The sequence below is a fragment of the Chlorocebus sabaeus genome, chromosome 19 (genome assembly GCF_047675955.1).
Source record: "Chlorocebus sabaeus isolate Y175 chromosome 19, mChlSab1.0.hap1, whole genome shotgun sequence".
NCBI lineage: Eukaryota > Metazoa > Chordata > Mammalia > Primates > Cercopithecidae > Chlorocebus > Chlorocebus sabaeus.
Window position 1 is genome coordinate 10,072,194 of NC_132922.1, and position 15,823 is coordinate 10,088,016.

The 15,823-nt window shown below is 41.1% G+C and overlaps 1 protein-coding gene across 3 annotated transcripts in view; it reads left to right on the plus strand.

Moving 5' to 3' along the window:
* The window catches only part of SLC25A17 (solute carrier family 25 member 17), a 49,001-nt gene that overhangs the window by 13,360 nt on the left and 19,818 nt on the right, over positions 1-15,823 (plus strand). Inside the window, exons 2-5 of one of the 3 annotated variants that reach the window (XM_038007387.2) lie at positions 1,857-1,919; positions 8,133-8,193; positions 12,648-12,714; positions 14,562-14,713. In XM_038007387.2, the coding sequence (XP_037863315.2) occupies positions 1,917-1,919; positions 8,133-8,193; positions 12,648-12,714; positions 14,562-14,713 (283 nt within the window). In that variant the 5' untranslated portion in view covers positions 1,857-1,916. The remainder of the gene's footprint in view (positions 1-1,856; positions 1,920-8,132; positions 8,194-12,647; positions 12,715-14,561; positions 14,714-15,823) is intronic. The other 2 variants (XM_038007386.2, XM_073006689.1) reach the window with 2 other exon arrangements.

Here is a 15,823-nt window from a genome sequence, read left to right on the forward strand (position 1 = left end):
CTTTAGGAAAATTGCTGTACCTTTGGGCCTTTGCTTCCTCGTCTGTAAAATAAAGAGAATGATAGTGCCTGCTTCATTGGGTTGTTGTGAGGATTAAATTTTTTTAATTGAAATATAATTCATACAACATAAAATTATTTCAAGTGTAGTTCAGTGGTATTTAATATATTCACAATGTTGTACAACCACCACCTCTATCTCATTCCAAACCATTTTGAATAGATAACATGTGGTATATACACTCAATGGAATACTCAGCTATAAAAAGGAATGAAGAATTTGTATGTGCTACAGAATGGGTGAACCTTGAAAGCATGATAAGTGTGAAGAAGCTATGGCTGGGCGTGGTGGCAATCATCAGTAGTCATAGCTACTTGGGAGAATGAGGCAGAAGGATCACTTGAGCCAGGAGTTCAAGGCTGTAGTGTACCATGATTGTGCCTATGAATAGGTACAGACAGCGCTCCAGCCTGGGCAACATAGCAAGACCCTACCTCTAAGACAAGAAAAGAAAAGCCAGTAGCAAAAAGTCACAGGTTGTGTGATTTCCTTTAGAGTAAATATCCAAAATAGAGACAGAAAGCAGATTAGTGGCTGCCAGGAACTGAGTGAAGGGGGAAGTGGGGAGTACCTGCTTAATGGGTATGAGATTTTCTTTGGGATGATGAAAATATTTTGGAACTTTGGTGGTGGTTGAACAATATTATGAATTTATAGAATGGAATACTTTAAAATGGTTGATTTTATAATATGTTAATTCCACCTGTTTTTTTAAAGCCCCTTGAGCAATTAGACTGGCAAAAAAATCCTCAGACAACCAAAATAGAAGAGACTTCATAACCCTGTAGGTTTTTAATCTTCTTCCTGGCCCCAGTGGATTTCCCTTACTTTCTTGTGAGCTCAGCTAAGCATTTAAAGGATATTTGTTATATATATTTTATTCAACATTTCTAGGTATTTTGTAGCATGTTGTCTAGGCTACCATATTGCTGGAAATGGAAGCCTACATTTCAACTTTAAATATTTAACCCTCACATTTACACTTATGTTTTCTAACAAAGCCTAAAACAAATCCATATGTGTGTGTAAACAAATCTCCTTTAATTGGTTAAAACTGGTCAGCTTTTAGTTTCCTCCCCACTTCACAGCTTTCCCCCTGCCTCTGCCTATCTGTTTACTGCTTCCAGCCTCCAGGGATTGTGGCAAAAAGGTGGAATGGGTTTCTGGCAAAATATGATAATGGTTAGCTTTCTGGGCACAGAATTGCCTGTTCCAACTGGGTGCTCCAAGTCACCTTTGGCAAGTCAGGTTCCCGTGCTCACAGTTACTAGCTGGGACTGGTACTGCCTGTCTGGTATTACTGTGGCACCCAGCCAGTCAACCTGAAAGCTGGCCCAGGGCTTCCTTCTGCTTCCCAGGGTTTGTGTCCACCATTTGTATAGTAGTAATTCTGTTGTATTATTAGTTTTCTATTGCTGCTGTAACAAATGACCACAGACTTAGTGGCTTAAAATAACACAAATTTATTATCTGTAGGTGTTGTAGATCTGTAGATCAGACCGATGCGGGTCTCACAGAGTTGAAGTCAAAGTGTCAGCAGAGCTGTGTTCCTATTTGGAGGCTCCAGGCCTGCAACTGTGTCCAGTCCTTTGAATGCAAAGACTTTTTTGCTTATCTGTTGTAGCGGATATCACAAAAATTATGCATGGATCTTTTTTTAAACTCATCAGCTTTCATTAGTATTCGTGTATTATATGTGGGCCCAAGACAATTCTTCTTCCAGTGTGTCCCAGGATTATCCCTAAAAGGCTGAACATGTGTGCTCTAGGGTTTAATCCATTTCCTTGCCTTTTTAGGTTCTAGAGGCCGCCACATTCCTTGGCTAGTGGCTTTTTATCCCATCTTCAAAGCTAGCAATGGTGGGTTGAGTCCTCATCACAATGCAACATTCCCACTACTCTTCTGTATTCCTCTGCTACCTTTTTTTGAGACAAACTCTCACTCACTCTGTTGCCCAGGGTAGAGTTTAGTAGCACAAACTCAGCTCACTGCAACCTCTGGTTCAAGCAGTTCTCCTTCCTCCCAGGTTCAAGTGATTCTCCTGCCTCAGCCTCCCAAGTAACTAGGATTACAGGTGTGTGGCACTATTCCCAGCTAATTTTTGTATTTTTAGTAGAGACACGATTTCACTGTTTTAGCCAGGCTGGTCTCGAACTCCTGACCTCAATTGATCTACCACCTCGGCCTCCCAAAGTGCTGAGATTACAGGCGTGAGCCACTGTGCCCAGCCAATAATGCTTTCTTCAGAATAGCAGTTCTAAACCATTGTCTTTTTCTTTCCTTCCTTCCTTCTCTTTCTTTTTTCACCTTTTTTATATTTATTTTTTATAGAGACAGGGTCTTGCTATGTTGCCCAGGCTGGTTTCAAACTCCTAACTCAAGTGATCCTCCTGCCTTGACCTCCCAAAGTGCTGGGATTACAGGGGTGAGCCACTGCACCTGGCCTTGGACCATTTTCTGACAAGACAACAAATGATGCCCACAGTTGACACAGACCCGGAGGCTCTCCTGCATGTCAGCCGTAATCCCACCCTTTTCTCACAGACTCAGTAAAACACTTCAGGCCTGGCACAATGACCTGAGTGAAGAGACAACCTATACAATAGGAGAAACTATTTGCAAACTATGCATGTGACAAGAGGTTAATATCCAGAATATATAAGCAACTCAACTCAATAGCAAAAACAAAACAAAGCAAACAAACAAAAACCAAGTAAATAATTAAAAAAAGAAAGCTCTGAATAGACATTTCTCAAAAGAAGACATAGAATTGGCCAACAGATATATAAAAAAACTTCAACATCACTAATCATTAGAGAAATGCAAGTCAAAATCACAATGGGATATCACCTCACCCCAATTAGATTGACTATTATAAAAAGGACAGAAAATAGGGATCCCATTCTTTCACAGGGGCCCTGGTAGAATGAACTTGCATGTCTGGGTACCAGAGAGCCCCAAGTACTCACTTGCTCTAGGGTTGGGTGGGTAGATGGGCAAGGATGGATTGTCTCTACCTTCCCTCAACCAGCTGAGGCCCTGAAATCCTCCCTTAGCCAGATTTCAGGACAAAGGAGCACTAGATATTATTAAAAGGACTCCTTTTGCTATTCCTTTGGAACCCGAATTGGGATTGAAAGTGAGAGGAACAGGGCCTGGGCTCAGAAGTGGGATATAAGGAAAGCAGAACCCAGTGTGCCTATGTCCATGTTGTCAGGAGAAAAAGCTCTTGAGATATCTAATAGCCATTATTCGCACCAAAACTCTCTAAGGTCCTCCACCTATTTTCTCATTTATGGGAAATGAAACATTCGGAGAAAGGACCTGCCCAGTCACCTCAGATGGCTCAGCTAGAAACGAGAAGTGAGATCCGACATAGTGGAAATGTGTAGTATACGGTGAGCCACTTTCCAAGTTAGCCATTAAAAAAAAAAAAAAAAAAAAAAAACCAAAAACTAGCAAATGCTGGTGAGGATACAGAGAAAAGGGAACTCTTGCACACTGTTGATGGGAATGTAAATTGGTACAGCCATTATGGAAACAGTATGGAGGTTCCTCAAACAATTAAAAAATAGAACTACCGTATAATCCAGCAATCCCATTACTGGGTATATATTCAAAGCAAATGAAATCCTCATGTCAAAGAGACCTCTGCGTATCTGTGTTAATTGCAGTGCTATTTGCAATAGAAAAGATGTGGAATCAATGCTTATCTACAGATGAATGGATAAGAAAAATGTAAATATACACAATGGGAATTTTATTCAGTTGTAAAACAATGAAATCCTGCCATTTGTGGTGACGTGGATGAACCTGGACAATAAATATTATGTTACGTGAAATAAGCCAGGCACAGAAGAACAAACACCGCATGATGTTACTCATAAGTAGAATCTAAATTGATTTTATAGAAGTAGAGAGTAGAATAGTGGTTACCAGGGACTAGAGATGGTACGAAGGAGAGGGGTACCAGGAGAGGTTAGTTAAAGGGTACAAAGTTTCATTTAAGCTGGGTACGGTGGTGGCACAGGGCTGCAGTTCCAGCTATTTGTGAATCTGAGGCAGGAGGATTGCCTGAACCCAGGAGTTCAAGGCCAACTTGGGCAACACAGGGAGACCCCATCTCTTTAAAAAAAAGAAAAAGTTGGCCGGGCGTGGTGGCTCACGCCTGTAATCCCAGCACTTTGGGAGGCCGAGGCGGGCGGATCACGAGGTCAGGGGATCGAGACCATCCTTGCTAACACGGTGAAACCCCCGTCTCTACTAAAAATACAAAAAATTAGCCGGGCGTGGTGGCGCACGCCTGTAGTCCCAGCTACAGAGGAGGCTGAGGCAAGAGAATCACTTAAACCCGGGAGGTGGAGCTTGCAGTGAGCTGAGATTGGGCCACTGCACTCCAGCCTGGGTGACAGAGCAAGACTCTGTCTCAAAAAAAAAAAAAGAAAAAGTTAGACATGAATAAATTCTGGTGTTCTACGAAGTGTGGTGATTATAGCAAATAACAATGTTGTGCTTATTTCAGCATAGCTAGAAGATTTCAAATGTTATCACCACAAAGAAATGATGTTTAAAGTAATGGGTGTGGTAATTACCCCAGTTTGATCATTATACAGTATGTACCTGCATTTAAACACCACACTGCACCCCATAAACATGTACAGTTATTACATGGCACTTATAAATAAATAAATTTTAAAATGTCTCACTCTGGTATTCTTTTAATTCTCATCTACCAATTAGACCCCTTTTTATTTTTCTATATAGTCCTTTTATATATAAATCTGTTCTCATTATTAATCATTGGAGTAGGGAGGAGGCAGTGGCGGGTTTTCAGCTAACCCTCTTGATCCAGTCTTTCTAGTACTACTAAATTTATAAAACTGTTACTTGGTGTTACTCATTTGAATTTGCTGTTTTTCTGTTTTTTGAGATGGAGTTTCCCACTTGTTGCCCAGGCTGGAGTGCAGTGGCACGATCTTGACTCACTACCTATTGAGGTCTATTACTACCTCAAGAACTGGCATATGAAAATTCAAATCATTTCGGGCACGGTGGCTCACGCCTATAATCCCAGCACTTTGGGAGGCCGAGGCAGATGGATCACCTGAGGTCAGGAGTTCGAGACCAGCCTGGCCAACATGGTGAAACCCCTTCTTTACCAAAAATACAAAAATTAGCCAGGCGTGCATGGTGGCGGGCGCCTGTAACCCCAGCTACTCAGGAGGCTGAGACAGGAGACTCGCTTGAACCCAGGAGGTGGAGGTTGCAGTGAGCCAAAATCCTGCCATTGCCCTCCAGCCTGGGCAATAAGAGCAAGACTCCATCTTAAAAAAAGAAAAAAAAGAAATGCAGTACCATGCGATGGAAAACCAATGCCAGAGCCGTAATAAACTTAATAAGCTTTCTCTAACTTTCCAGCTCCCGTTTTTCTTGGAAATTGCCTCCTGAAGATGAGCAAGGATGCTGGATGCAGGGATTTGTAGGATTTGTAAAGCTTTGTGGGTTCAGTGTTTTGTGAAACATTGAATATCATTTAGTCGTTGAGTATCATTTCTTGAAACATTGAATATCATTTAATCATTTATCATGACTAGAAAAGAACATTTATGTTAGGGTCATCAAAACATAAGTGAAAGTACAGTGAATTGAATAAATGTTTAATTGAGAATCTAGGATGTGCACAGATACAGAATGAATATTCTCACAAATTAGCAGAAGAGTTGGATTTCACTGTAGTATATGTGCTGAAAGAGCCATAAATAAGTGCTACGGCATCCTAAGGACTGAACAACCAATTGTAAGCTGATAGGTAGGGAGAGGTAACATTTAATATGCGTTTTGAAGAATACAAATATTAGAATATTCTCCCTTGTCTTGGAGGCTGACCTATTTAAATTGATAATAGGCCTGCCAAATTTTCTTATTTATCGTTAAAGTTGACCTAGTTCCTAGTTACTTATCTTAATTTATGTATACGTGTGTGTGTGTGTGTGTGTGTGTGTATATATATATATACACACACGCTTTTTTTTTTTTTTGAGACAGAATCTTGCTCTTTTGCCCAGGCTGGAGTGCAGTGACATGATCTCGGCTCACTGCAGCCTCCACCTCCCTGGTTCAAGCAATTCCCCTGCCTCTGCCTCCCGAGTAGCTGGTATTACAGGCATGTGCCACCAGGCCTGGCTAGTTTTTTTGCATTTTTACTAGAGGGGGGTTTCACCATGTTGGTCAGGCTGGTCTCAAACTCCTGACATGATCCGCCCATCTCGGCCTGCCATAGTGCTGGGATTGATTACAGGCATGCGCCATCGTGCCTGGCCTTTCTTCAATTTTTTTTTCAATTTTTTTTTTTTCAATTTTTTTTTTTTTTGAGACGGAGTCTCTCTCTGTCCCCCAGGCTGGAGTGCAGTGGCGCGATCTCAGCTCACTGCAACCTCCACCTCATGATTAAAATATTGTATGAAGCCAGGTGCAGTGGCTCACACGTGGTACTCCCACACTTTGGGAAGCTGAGGCCAGAGAATCACTTGAGGCCAGGAGTTTGAGGTCAGCCTGGGCAAATATAGTGAGACTGTCTCTAGAAAAAATAAAATGAGCTGGGTGTGGTGACACACATCTGTGGTCCTAAATACTTGGAATACTGAGGCAGGAAAATTGCTTGAGCCCAGGTGTTCAAGGTTACAGCGAACTGTGATCTCGCCACTGCACTGCAGCCTAGATGACATAGCAAGACCCTGTCTCTAAAATAAATAACTAATTCATTAGTTATTTTTTTTTGTAACCATTATTAGATCAGCAGTCTGAAACTTGCTATACCAGTGGGTATGCATCTGGGTTGAGAACCATAAGCCAAAATGGAAGTTTCATGCATATAGGTTTCATCCCTAAATATATGCTTGTGGTTTTTATATGTGACCTTCTGAGTGGAAAGACTGTTGTTTGCTTGTTTTTTTCATTGATAATTTGTGTCATTGTGTTATCCTGGATGAGCTTAAAGAATTGTTAGCAAAGAGATTGTTCCTATTTGATTTAAAACACAAGCAAACCACTCTTTCAAAGACAATATGATTCTTACATGTCCTTTCACTTTGTGGTGAATGTATTAAGCACAGAATAAAAGTATGTCTCTGTTTAATTACTGGGTATTTTGGTTTTGGGGGTTATCAGGGAGTGCTCATGATAGCAGAAACTGACCTGTAGAAGGTTAAAAATCCGTTTGCTTGCTATCTTTGACATGTGTCCTAGGTTGCAAACCCCTAAGTTTGTCATATGCAGGGAAATGCATTTTCTTTTTCAGTGTCTGAGAGGAGAGAAACAGGAGTTTTCTTCTGAAAAATTAAATACTTCTACTAAAGCATAGTAGAAGCTTCAACATTACTAATCCTAATAGATTAAAATATTGTGTGCATTTGTTCACTGAAAATCTGATTTGATCCATTGCTAATAATAAACTTTTGTTCATTTAAAAGTTGTGACTCCCAGCCAGGCACAGTGGCTCACGTCTGTCATCTCAGCACTTTAGGAGGCCGAGGTGGACAGATCACGAGGTCAGGAGTTTGAGACGAGCCTGACCAACATGGTGAAACCCCATCTCTACTAAAAATACAAAAATTAGTCAGGCGTGGTGGCAGGCGCCTGTAATCCCAGCTACTCAGGAGGCTGAGGCAGGAGAATCACTTGGACCTGGGAGGCGGAGGTTGCAGTGAGCCGAGATCACGCCACTGCACTCTAGCCTGGGCAACAGAGCGAGACTCCATCTCAAAAAAAAAAAAAAAAAAGTTGTGACTCCCAGCCTGGGCAACAAAGTGAGACCCCCATCTTTGCAGAAAAATTTAAAAATTAGCCAAACATGGTGCTGTGCACCTGGATGGTATGTGCTTGTAACCCCAACTACTTGAGAAGCTGAGGTGGCAGGCAGGATCACTTGAGCCCAAGAGTTTGAGGCTGCTGTAAACCACACCCACGCCACTGCACTCCAGCCTAGACAACAGAGCAAGACCCTGTCTCAAAAAAAAAGAAGTTGTGACTTACTATGTTTGTGATACTGTCATGGCCTTTTTCAAACTTTTCAGGGAAGCGTGACAGCAATGACAGTGTTTTTTCCCCTGGATACAGCTAGACTTCGACTTCAGGGTGAGTATTTATCTTTTGTAGAAATCATATTCTTACTCATTTGGTGTCAGGAGGCAAACGTTTTCTCTAGTAATTTCTTTTTTTCTTCTTCTTCTTCTTTTTTTTTTGTTGAGACGGAGATTTACTTTTGTAGCCCAGGCTGGAGTGCAATGGCGTGATTTTGGCTCACCGCAACCTTCGCCTCCGGGGTTCAAGCGATTCTCCTGCCTCAGCCTCCCAAGTAGCTGGGATTACAGGAACCTCTTTTTTAGTAGAAATGGGGTTTCACCATATTGGCCAGACTGGTCTTGAACTCCTGATCTCAGGTGATCTCCTGCCTTGGCCTCCCAAAGTGCTGGGATTACAGACATGAACCACCGCACTCAGCCTCTTTTTTTTTTTTTTCTTTTTTAATGTATGTGTGATTTTATTTTTTTAGCAGGGATAGAGTTAAGGGGGAACAAGTTTTGGCTGAGAAAATAAGCTTTTCAGCTGAAACTGTATCCCAGAAGTTTGAAATAAGTTGTAGAAGCGGGAGAAGATAGATACCTGGTAGACTGGGGCCTAAGGTTGCCACCCCCTTTCCCACTCTAGAGGCCCCTTGACTTCCTGCTCCAGATTACAGTGGGGAAGGAAGCTTTCACTCTTTCTTCTGCCCATCGATGATCTGAAAGAGGCAGATGGGGAAAAGCCTCCGAGGAACCAATGGTGCACATCAGGCCATGTTACTTTGTCTGTCTGAGATGAGTTCTCTAACACCCAGGGTAAAGGGTGGACTGTAGCTCTATGGACTCAATTTGCCTCCGACCTTTTCCAGAGCTTTTTGCCCAGTTGTTGCTGACAACTGATGACAAGACAGGCAAAGATCAAGGCCACATCAACAGCCCCTTTGAATTTCCAGAGCAGGTGTATTTCTATCAGAGCTAAGCGGGGAGCTTTCAGACTCATTCCTTAGATGAGCTGCTTGCAGTTTTCTCCACACACCCTGTGAAGCCACACTCTGGGGTGGCTTTAGCCTGGAAATGAGAATGGGCAGTGCCCCCTTCTATGCAGATCTAAGACGCTCAGGACCGCTGCTCCTCCCGGAGTACAGAGGCAGTGCTTACTGTACAGCCCTCTTGGAGGTTCCAGGTCAGGGCGGGAAAGCCAGAGGTGCCCATGGGGCAAAGGCTTTATCAGATGTCCCTGTGGCCACAGCAAGAAAAACTCATGGGCTTTTGTTGGCTGCAGAGGAAGGGCTGGCCGGGCATACAGGCCTGGCTCACCTTAGCCTCCACCCCAGTCTAGTGATTTCTGAATTAATCTATGATTTCTGATACTATAGAGATCCAACATTGACTTTAAATACTGGTCATCATTGTTTCCTTTTTTTTTTAAGTTTTATTTTCCTTTTCTTTCCACAAGATATGTTTCCTAATTAACAGAGTCATTCCTGGATGAGTCATAGCCTCAGCCATTTTCTAATCTAAGAACCTGAGTGGGCTTGCATTAATAATTTTGAATTGTTGACAATCCTTTTCTAAGAAGCCATATGACTTTTTTAAGGCACACAGTGGAGAGTTTTTTGAGGGAGTTAGATGGTCTCAAAAGAAGAGGCAGAACAGGAACATACTGGAGCCACATACTATGCCATTGCTAATGTAGGCATGTAGTCCTAATCTGCCTTTGCAGCTTCATGGGACTCTGCAACTCACTGTGATTCTTGCCTGTTTTTTCCTCAGATTTGTTTAAGTTGAAATTGTAAACCTATGCCAGAAATTGCATGAAGAGATGAGTAAGATTAGCTTCGAATAGTAATTCAAAGGTTAAACCCTTCATGCCTACTATTTTTTGTTAATTTTAGAGTTTTTGGATAAATAATTTTATATTATTCAAAAGGCAAAATATATAAAAAGGTATACAGTGCAGTGAAAATGCTCACTCTGAGTCTGCCCTGTCTCCCTTCCCTCTTCACTGCAGGTAACATGTTTATCAGTTTCTTGAGTAGCCTTGCAGACTTTCTTTATGGGATACCAAGCGAATAAGAATATGTAGTCTTAATTTTCTCTCTTTTTTACACAAACAGCATACTTTACATGCTGTCCTATACTTTGAACTTTTCACGTAACAATATGTTTTAGACGCCTTCCGAATCAGCGCATTGGGAGCGTCTCCGTGTGTCTTACAGCCGTGGAGTGTTGCATGGTGTGAATGCACCATAATCTGTCACCCTTCCCCGTTGTAGATTCTTGGGTTGTTTCCACCCTTTTGTTATTACAGAAATGATGTAAGAATAGATTTGTTCCTGTGCCACGTTGTTTCTGTGAATTCTATGGGATAAATTCCCAGAGGTAGGATTACTGCATTGAAGGGTAATTGTGTTTGTAACTTTGATGGTTATTGCCAGATTGCCTTCTTTTTTTTTGAGACAGAGTCTCTCTCTGTCGCCCAGGTTGGAGTGCAGTGGCGTAATCTCGACTCACTGCAACCTCCGCCTCCTGGATTCACGTGATTCTCCTGTCTCAGCGTCCCGAGTAACTGGGATTACAGCCTTGCGCCACCCTATCCAGCTAATTTTTGTATTTTTAGTAAAGACGGGGTTTCGCCATATTGGCCAGGCTGGTCTCGAACGCCTGACCTCAGGTGATCCGCCCGCCTCGGCCTTCCAAAGTGCTGGGATTACAGGTGTAAGCCACCGCGCCCGGCCTCAGATTGCCTTCTATAGGGGTTTGCCAGTTTGCCATCCCACAAGCCATACTGGTACCAATTTTAATTCTTAGGAAATTGGTTAATTTGCATATTTTATGTTCTAAAATTGCTTTTCAGGTATGGGTAGGAAATTTGAAGTTAATTAAGGTGAGTTTTGTTTTCAGTGAGAATGCCAGGAAAAACACAGTCCTCATCCTTTTGAGACTTTTTATTTTTTAGGTTAGGAGACAGAACACAAGGCTAAAACCCTTTAAGAAACTTGAATTTTAGGTTGGACATGGTGGCTGATGCCTGTAATCCCAGCACTTTGGGAGGCCGAGGCGAGTGGATAACAAGGTCAGGAGTTTGAGACCAACCTAGCCAGTATGGTAAAATCCCGTCTCTACTAAAAAAAAAAAAAAAAAATTAGCTGGGCATGGTGGCAGGAGCCTGTAATCCCAGCTACTCAGGAGGCTAAGGCAGGAGAATTGCTTGAACCCAGGAGGCAGAGGTTGCAGTGAGCCGAGACCACACCACTGCACTCCAGCCTGGGTGACAAAGCGAGACTCTGTCTCAAAATAAAAAAAGAAAAAAGAAACTTGAATTTTAATACTGGCTTTGCTGCCGACCACATCTGTCCTTCCAGTTTTTGTGTCTATAGCCTCTCTTGTAAAAGGTAGAGAGTAATTTATTTCCTCTCTGCTTTATAAGATGCTAAAATGAGAAAATATATACATTAATTGAATAAAACAAGAGAGCTTTATGAAATACAAGAAATATATTAGGCTTGGTGCGGTGGCTCACGCCTGTAATCCCAGCACTTTCGGAGGCTGAGGCAGACAGATCATGAGGTCAGGAGATCAAGACCATCCTGGCTAACACAGTGAAACCTTGTCTCTACTAAAAATACAAAAAATTAGCCAGGTGTGGTGGCGGGCGCCTGTAGTCCCAGCTACTTGGGAGGCTGAGGCAGGAGAATGGCATGAACCCGGGAGGCGGAGCTTGCAGTGAGCCAAGATTGTGCCACTGCACTCCAGCCTGGGCGACAGAGCAAGACTCCATCTCAGAAAAAAAAAAAGAAAAGATATTGCTTCTGTCATGTCTTTTCCTTTGGAAATTAGGAATTACATTAGATTGCTTTATGGTTCATGAGTAACAGATGAAGGCCGAGGGATCTGCAGTGGGAATTTAGCACATGGTCACACAGGCGGATCATTTAGTTCTGGGGCAACCTAGGGAGCTCAAAGGTGAGGTAAATGGCATTTTAGTGAAACTTGCTGATGCTGACAATTATAATTCTCAAAGGATTTAGTTTAAACATACACAGGCCAGGTGTGGTGGCTCATGCCTGTAATCCCAGCACTTTGAGGAGGCCAAGGCATGAGGATCCCTTGAGCCCCAGAGTTTGAGACCACCCTGGGCAATATAGTGAGACTCCGTCTCTAAAAGTATTAAAAAATAGACGGGGCACAGTGGCTCATGCCTGTAATCCCAGCACTTTGGGAGGCTGAGTTGGGCAGATCACCTGAGGTCAGGAGTTCAAGACCAGCCTGACCAAAATAGCGAAACCCCACCTCTACTAAAATACAAAAATTATCTGGGCATGGTGGTGTGCACCTGTAATCCCAGCTACTTGGGAGGCTGTGACAGGAGAATCGCTTGGACCCAGGAGGTGGAGGTTGCAGTGAGCTGAGATCACGCCACTGCACTCCAACCTGGGTGTCAGAGTGAGACTCTGTCTCAAAAAAATAATAATAATAATAATTTAATTAATAAATAAAATAAACATGCATTGTTTGGTCTTGTAGTTGATGAGAAAAGAAAATCCAAAACTACACACATGGTGCTCCTGGAGATCATTAAAGAAGAAGGACTGTGAGTACTAACTCATTTCACCTTCGTTAAACAAAGCAACTTATTAGGAGATTCCTGTGCCTCCAGTAGAGTTATGCTTACTTTCTATCTATTCTTATAGCACTATAATGTTGTAAATTTATAATTGCCTGATTTATAAGTACATAATTGTTTTCAGTTTCTTAAAGATCTGTAGTAAGGCATTTGATTCTTTTTATTTATTTATTTTTGTACAATATTTATCTTAAGCCATTTGATTCTTGATCATGGAGTCTTCCATGAAACTAAAATGTATTGTTTTATATACAGTAAACTGAAAAAAATATAATAGTTGTTTAGTTCATTCCTGTCAGGTGCATTAAGACAGATGATGTACTTCTTTTTTTTAGCTTTTTATTGGAAATAATTTTAAATTTACAAAAATTTGCAAAACTAAACTTAGTACAAAGAAGACAAGTATATGCTTTACCCATATTCATCTGTTAACATCTTTTCCTGTTTGTTTTACCATTTTTGCTCATGCTCTCTCTCTCCCACCTCTCTTTTCTCCTTCTTACTGACACCACACACAAATTTTCTCTGAATTATTTGAGAGTAAGTTACATACATCAAAGCCTTTAGCCCCATGATGTTGACACTTTTAAAGAATACAGTCCGCCTGTAATCCTAGCGTTTTGGGAGGCCAAGGCAGGCGAATCACCTGAGGTCAGGAGTTAGAGACAGCCTGACCAACATGGATAAACCCCATCTCTACTAAAAATACAAAATTAGCTGGGCATGGTAGTGCATGCCTATAATCCCAGCTACTGTGGAGGCTAAGGCAGGAGAATCACTTGAACCTAGGAGGTGGAGGTTGCAGTGAGCCTAGATCACGCCATTGTATGCCAGCCTGGGCAACAAGAGTGAAATTCAGTCTCAAAAAAAAAAAAAGAATGTTTCTCATTTTAAGTTTACCTCACATTTCCTCATGATTCCATTGAGGTTGTACATTCTTGGCCTGAATAATGCACAGGTGATATTGTGTCCTCAAGGTATCACATCTTGACTCACATATTGTCTGCCTGCCCTTGGTTGGCTAATTATGATTTCTTAAATTTGATTTGGCCACTGTGCGATTACTTTTTTCTTCTCTTGCAACTGTAAGCAGTCTGTGTGGAGATACTTTAAAACAATACAAATATCCTGCACCTTGTCAACATTTATCCGCTAAATTTACCACGAAGTTGCAAAATGACAACTTTCCAACTCCAGCATTGCCTCCACAGTGGCAATTTTACCAGTGTTGGCATTCTGCTATAAGCAGGACTTCCCCTTCTCCTTCATTTATTTATCTACTTATTATTGGTATAGACTCAGAAATGTCTATTTTTCAGTGATTTACAATTGATTACTTAATTATTTTGGTATTCAAATTGCCCCAGATTTGGCCTGTAGCCAAATCCTGTGAGCTCCTGTGCCCTTATGAATTCCATCTTTTTTTTTTTTTTTCTGGTACTTATTTTCTATAACTACTTCATTTTAACTGTTCTTGCCCTGTCATAAAACATGAGTGGTACTCTGTTAACTAACAGCCATAAGGAAGTTGTCTCTAATTTTATATACCAACGTTACTAAAGAAAATTAAGGGAGGGAATTAATAAATCGTCAGACTTTGTGTTGTTTCTTTGGTATCATTAGTGCTAGAATAGATTCCTTGATTTGGACATCCTTTAGAATGTGAGGTGTGTGTACAGTTTGGAGTCGCTTGTATTCTTGTAGGAGTGAAGCTTGAGACCATGTGAGTGCTGGTCAGCCTTTCCCAGGATTTCTCTGCCAATTTCTAATTTGTCCATGACCTTTACTTTGCTTATTGTGTTTTTTCCCACTAGCCTGGCACCATATCGAGGGTGGTTTCCAGTGATTTCCAGTCTCTGCTGCTCCAATTTTGTCTATTTCTACACTTTTAATAGCCTCAAAGCAGTCTGGGTCAAAGGTCAACGTTCTACCACTGGAAAAGATCTGGTAGTTGGGTTTGTTGCAGGTAACAAGGTTTTCTGGGTATAAAATGTTTTTATATTTACCTTGTGGTTTTATATACTCTAAGAGGTTATTTAGCCCAAAGTAATGCTTACAAAGAATATAGCCAGTTTTCCAACTTGGTTTTTTTTTTTTAATTGTGTTAAAAAACATGTGACATAAAATTTACCATGTTAATAATATTAAGTGTAAGATCAGTAGTGTTAAATATGTTCACAATGTTGTGAAATAAATCTCCAGTACTTTTGCATATTGCAGACCTGATTCTATTCTCATTAAACTCCCCTTTTCCCTCTCCCTCAGCCCCTAGTAACCACCATTCTACTTTCAGTTTCTAAGAATTTGACTACTTTAGATACTTGATACCGGTCGAATCATATACTACTTGTTTTTCTTGTGACTGGCTTATTTCACTTAGTATAATGTCTTTGACTTTCATCCATGCCATATAGCGTGTACTATGACTTCCTTACTTTTTTATGACTGAATCCATTATATGTGTATATCACATTCTATTTATCCATTCATCTGTTAATGGGCACTTAAGTTGCTTCCATCTTTTCACTATTGTGAGTAGTGCTATGAAAATGAGTGTGTAGCTATCTATTTGAGAGCCTGCTTTCCATTCTTTTGGGTATATACCCAGAAATGGGATTGCTGGATCATTTGGAATTCTGTTCAGTTTTCTCGGGAACCTCCATACTGTTTTCCATAACACTGTAACATTTATAATCCCACCAACGGTACACAGAGGTTCCCATTTTTCCGCATCCTTGCTAACACTTATTTTCTGTTTTATGATAGTAGCCATCCTAATGGGTATGAGGTGATATCTCACTGTGGCTTTGATTTGCATTTCTCTGATGATTAGTGATGTTGAACATCTTTTCATATGTTTGTTGGCCATTTGTATATTATCTTTGCAGAAAAGTCTGTTCTGGTTCTTTGTCAATTTTTTAATTGGGTTATTAGATTTTTCTGCTTTAAAGTTATAGGATTTCTGTATGTGGTATAATAAAAAATATATGTGGCCTTTGTCCCTGGTTCCTGGCACAGTTCCTAAAACCATTAGAATTTCCTGAGTGGCAGTATCTTTTGTTATTCCTAATGAGCC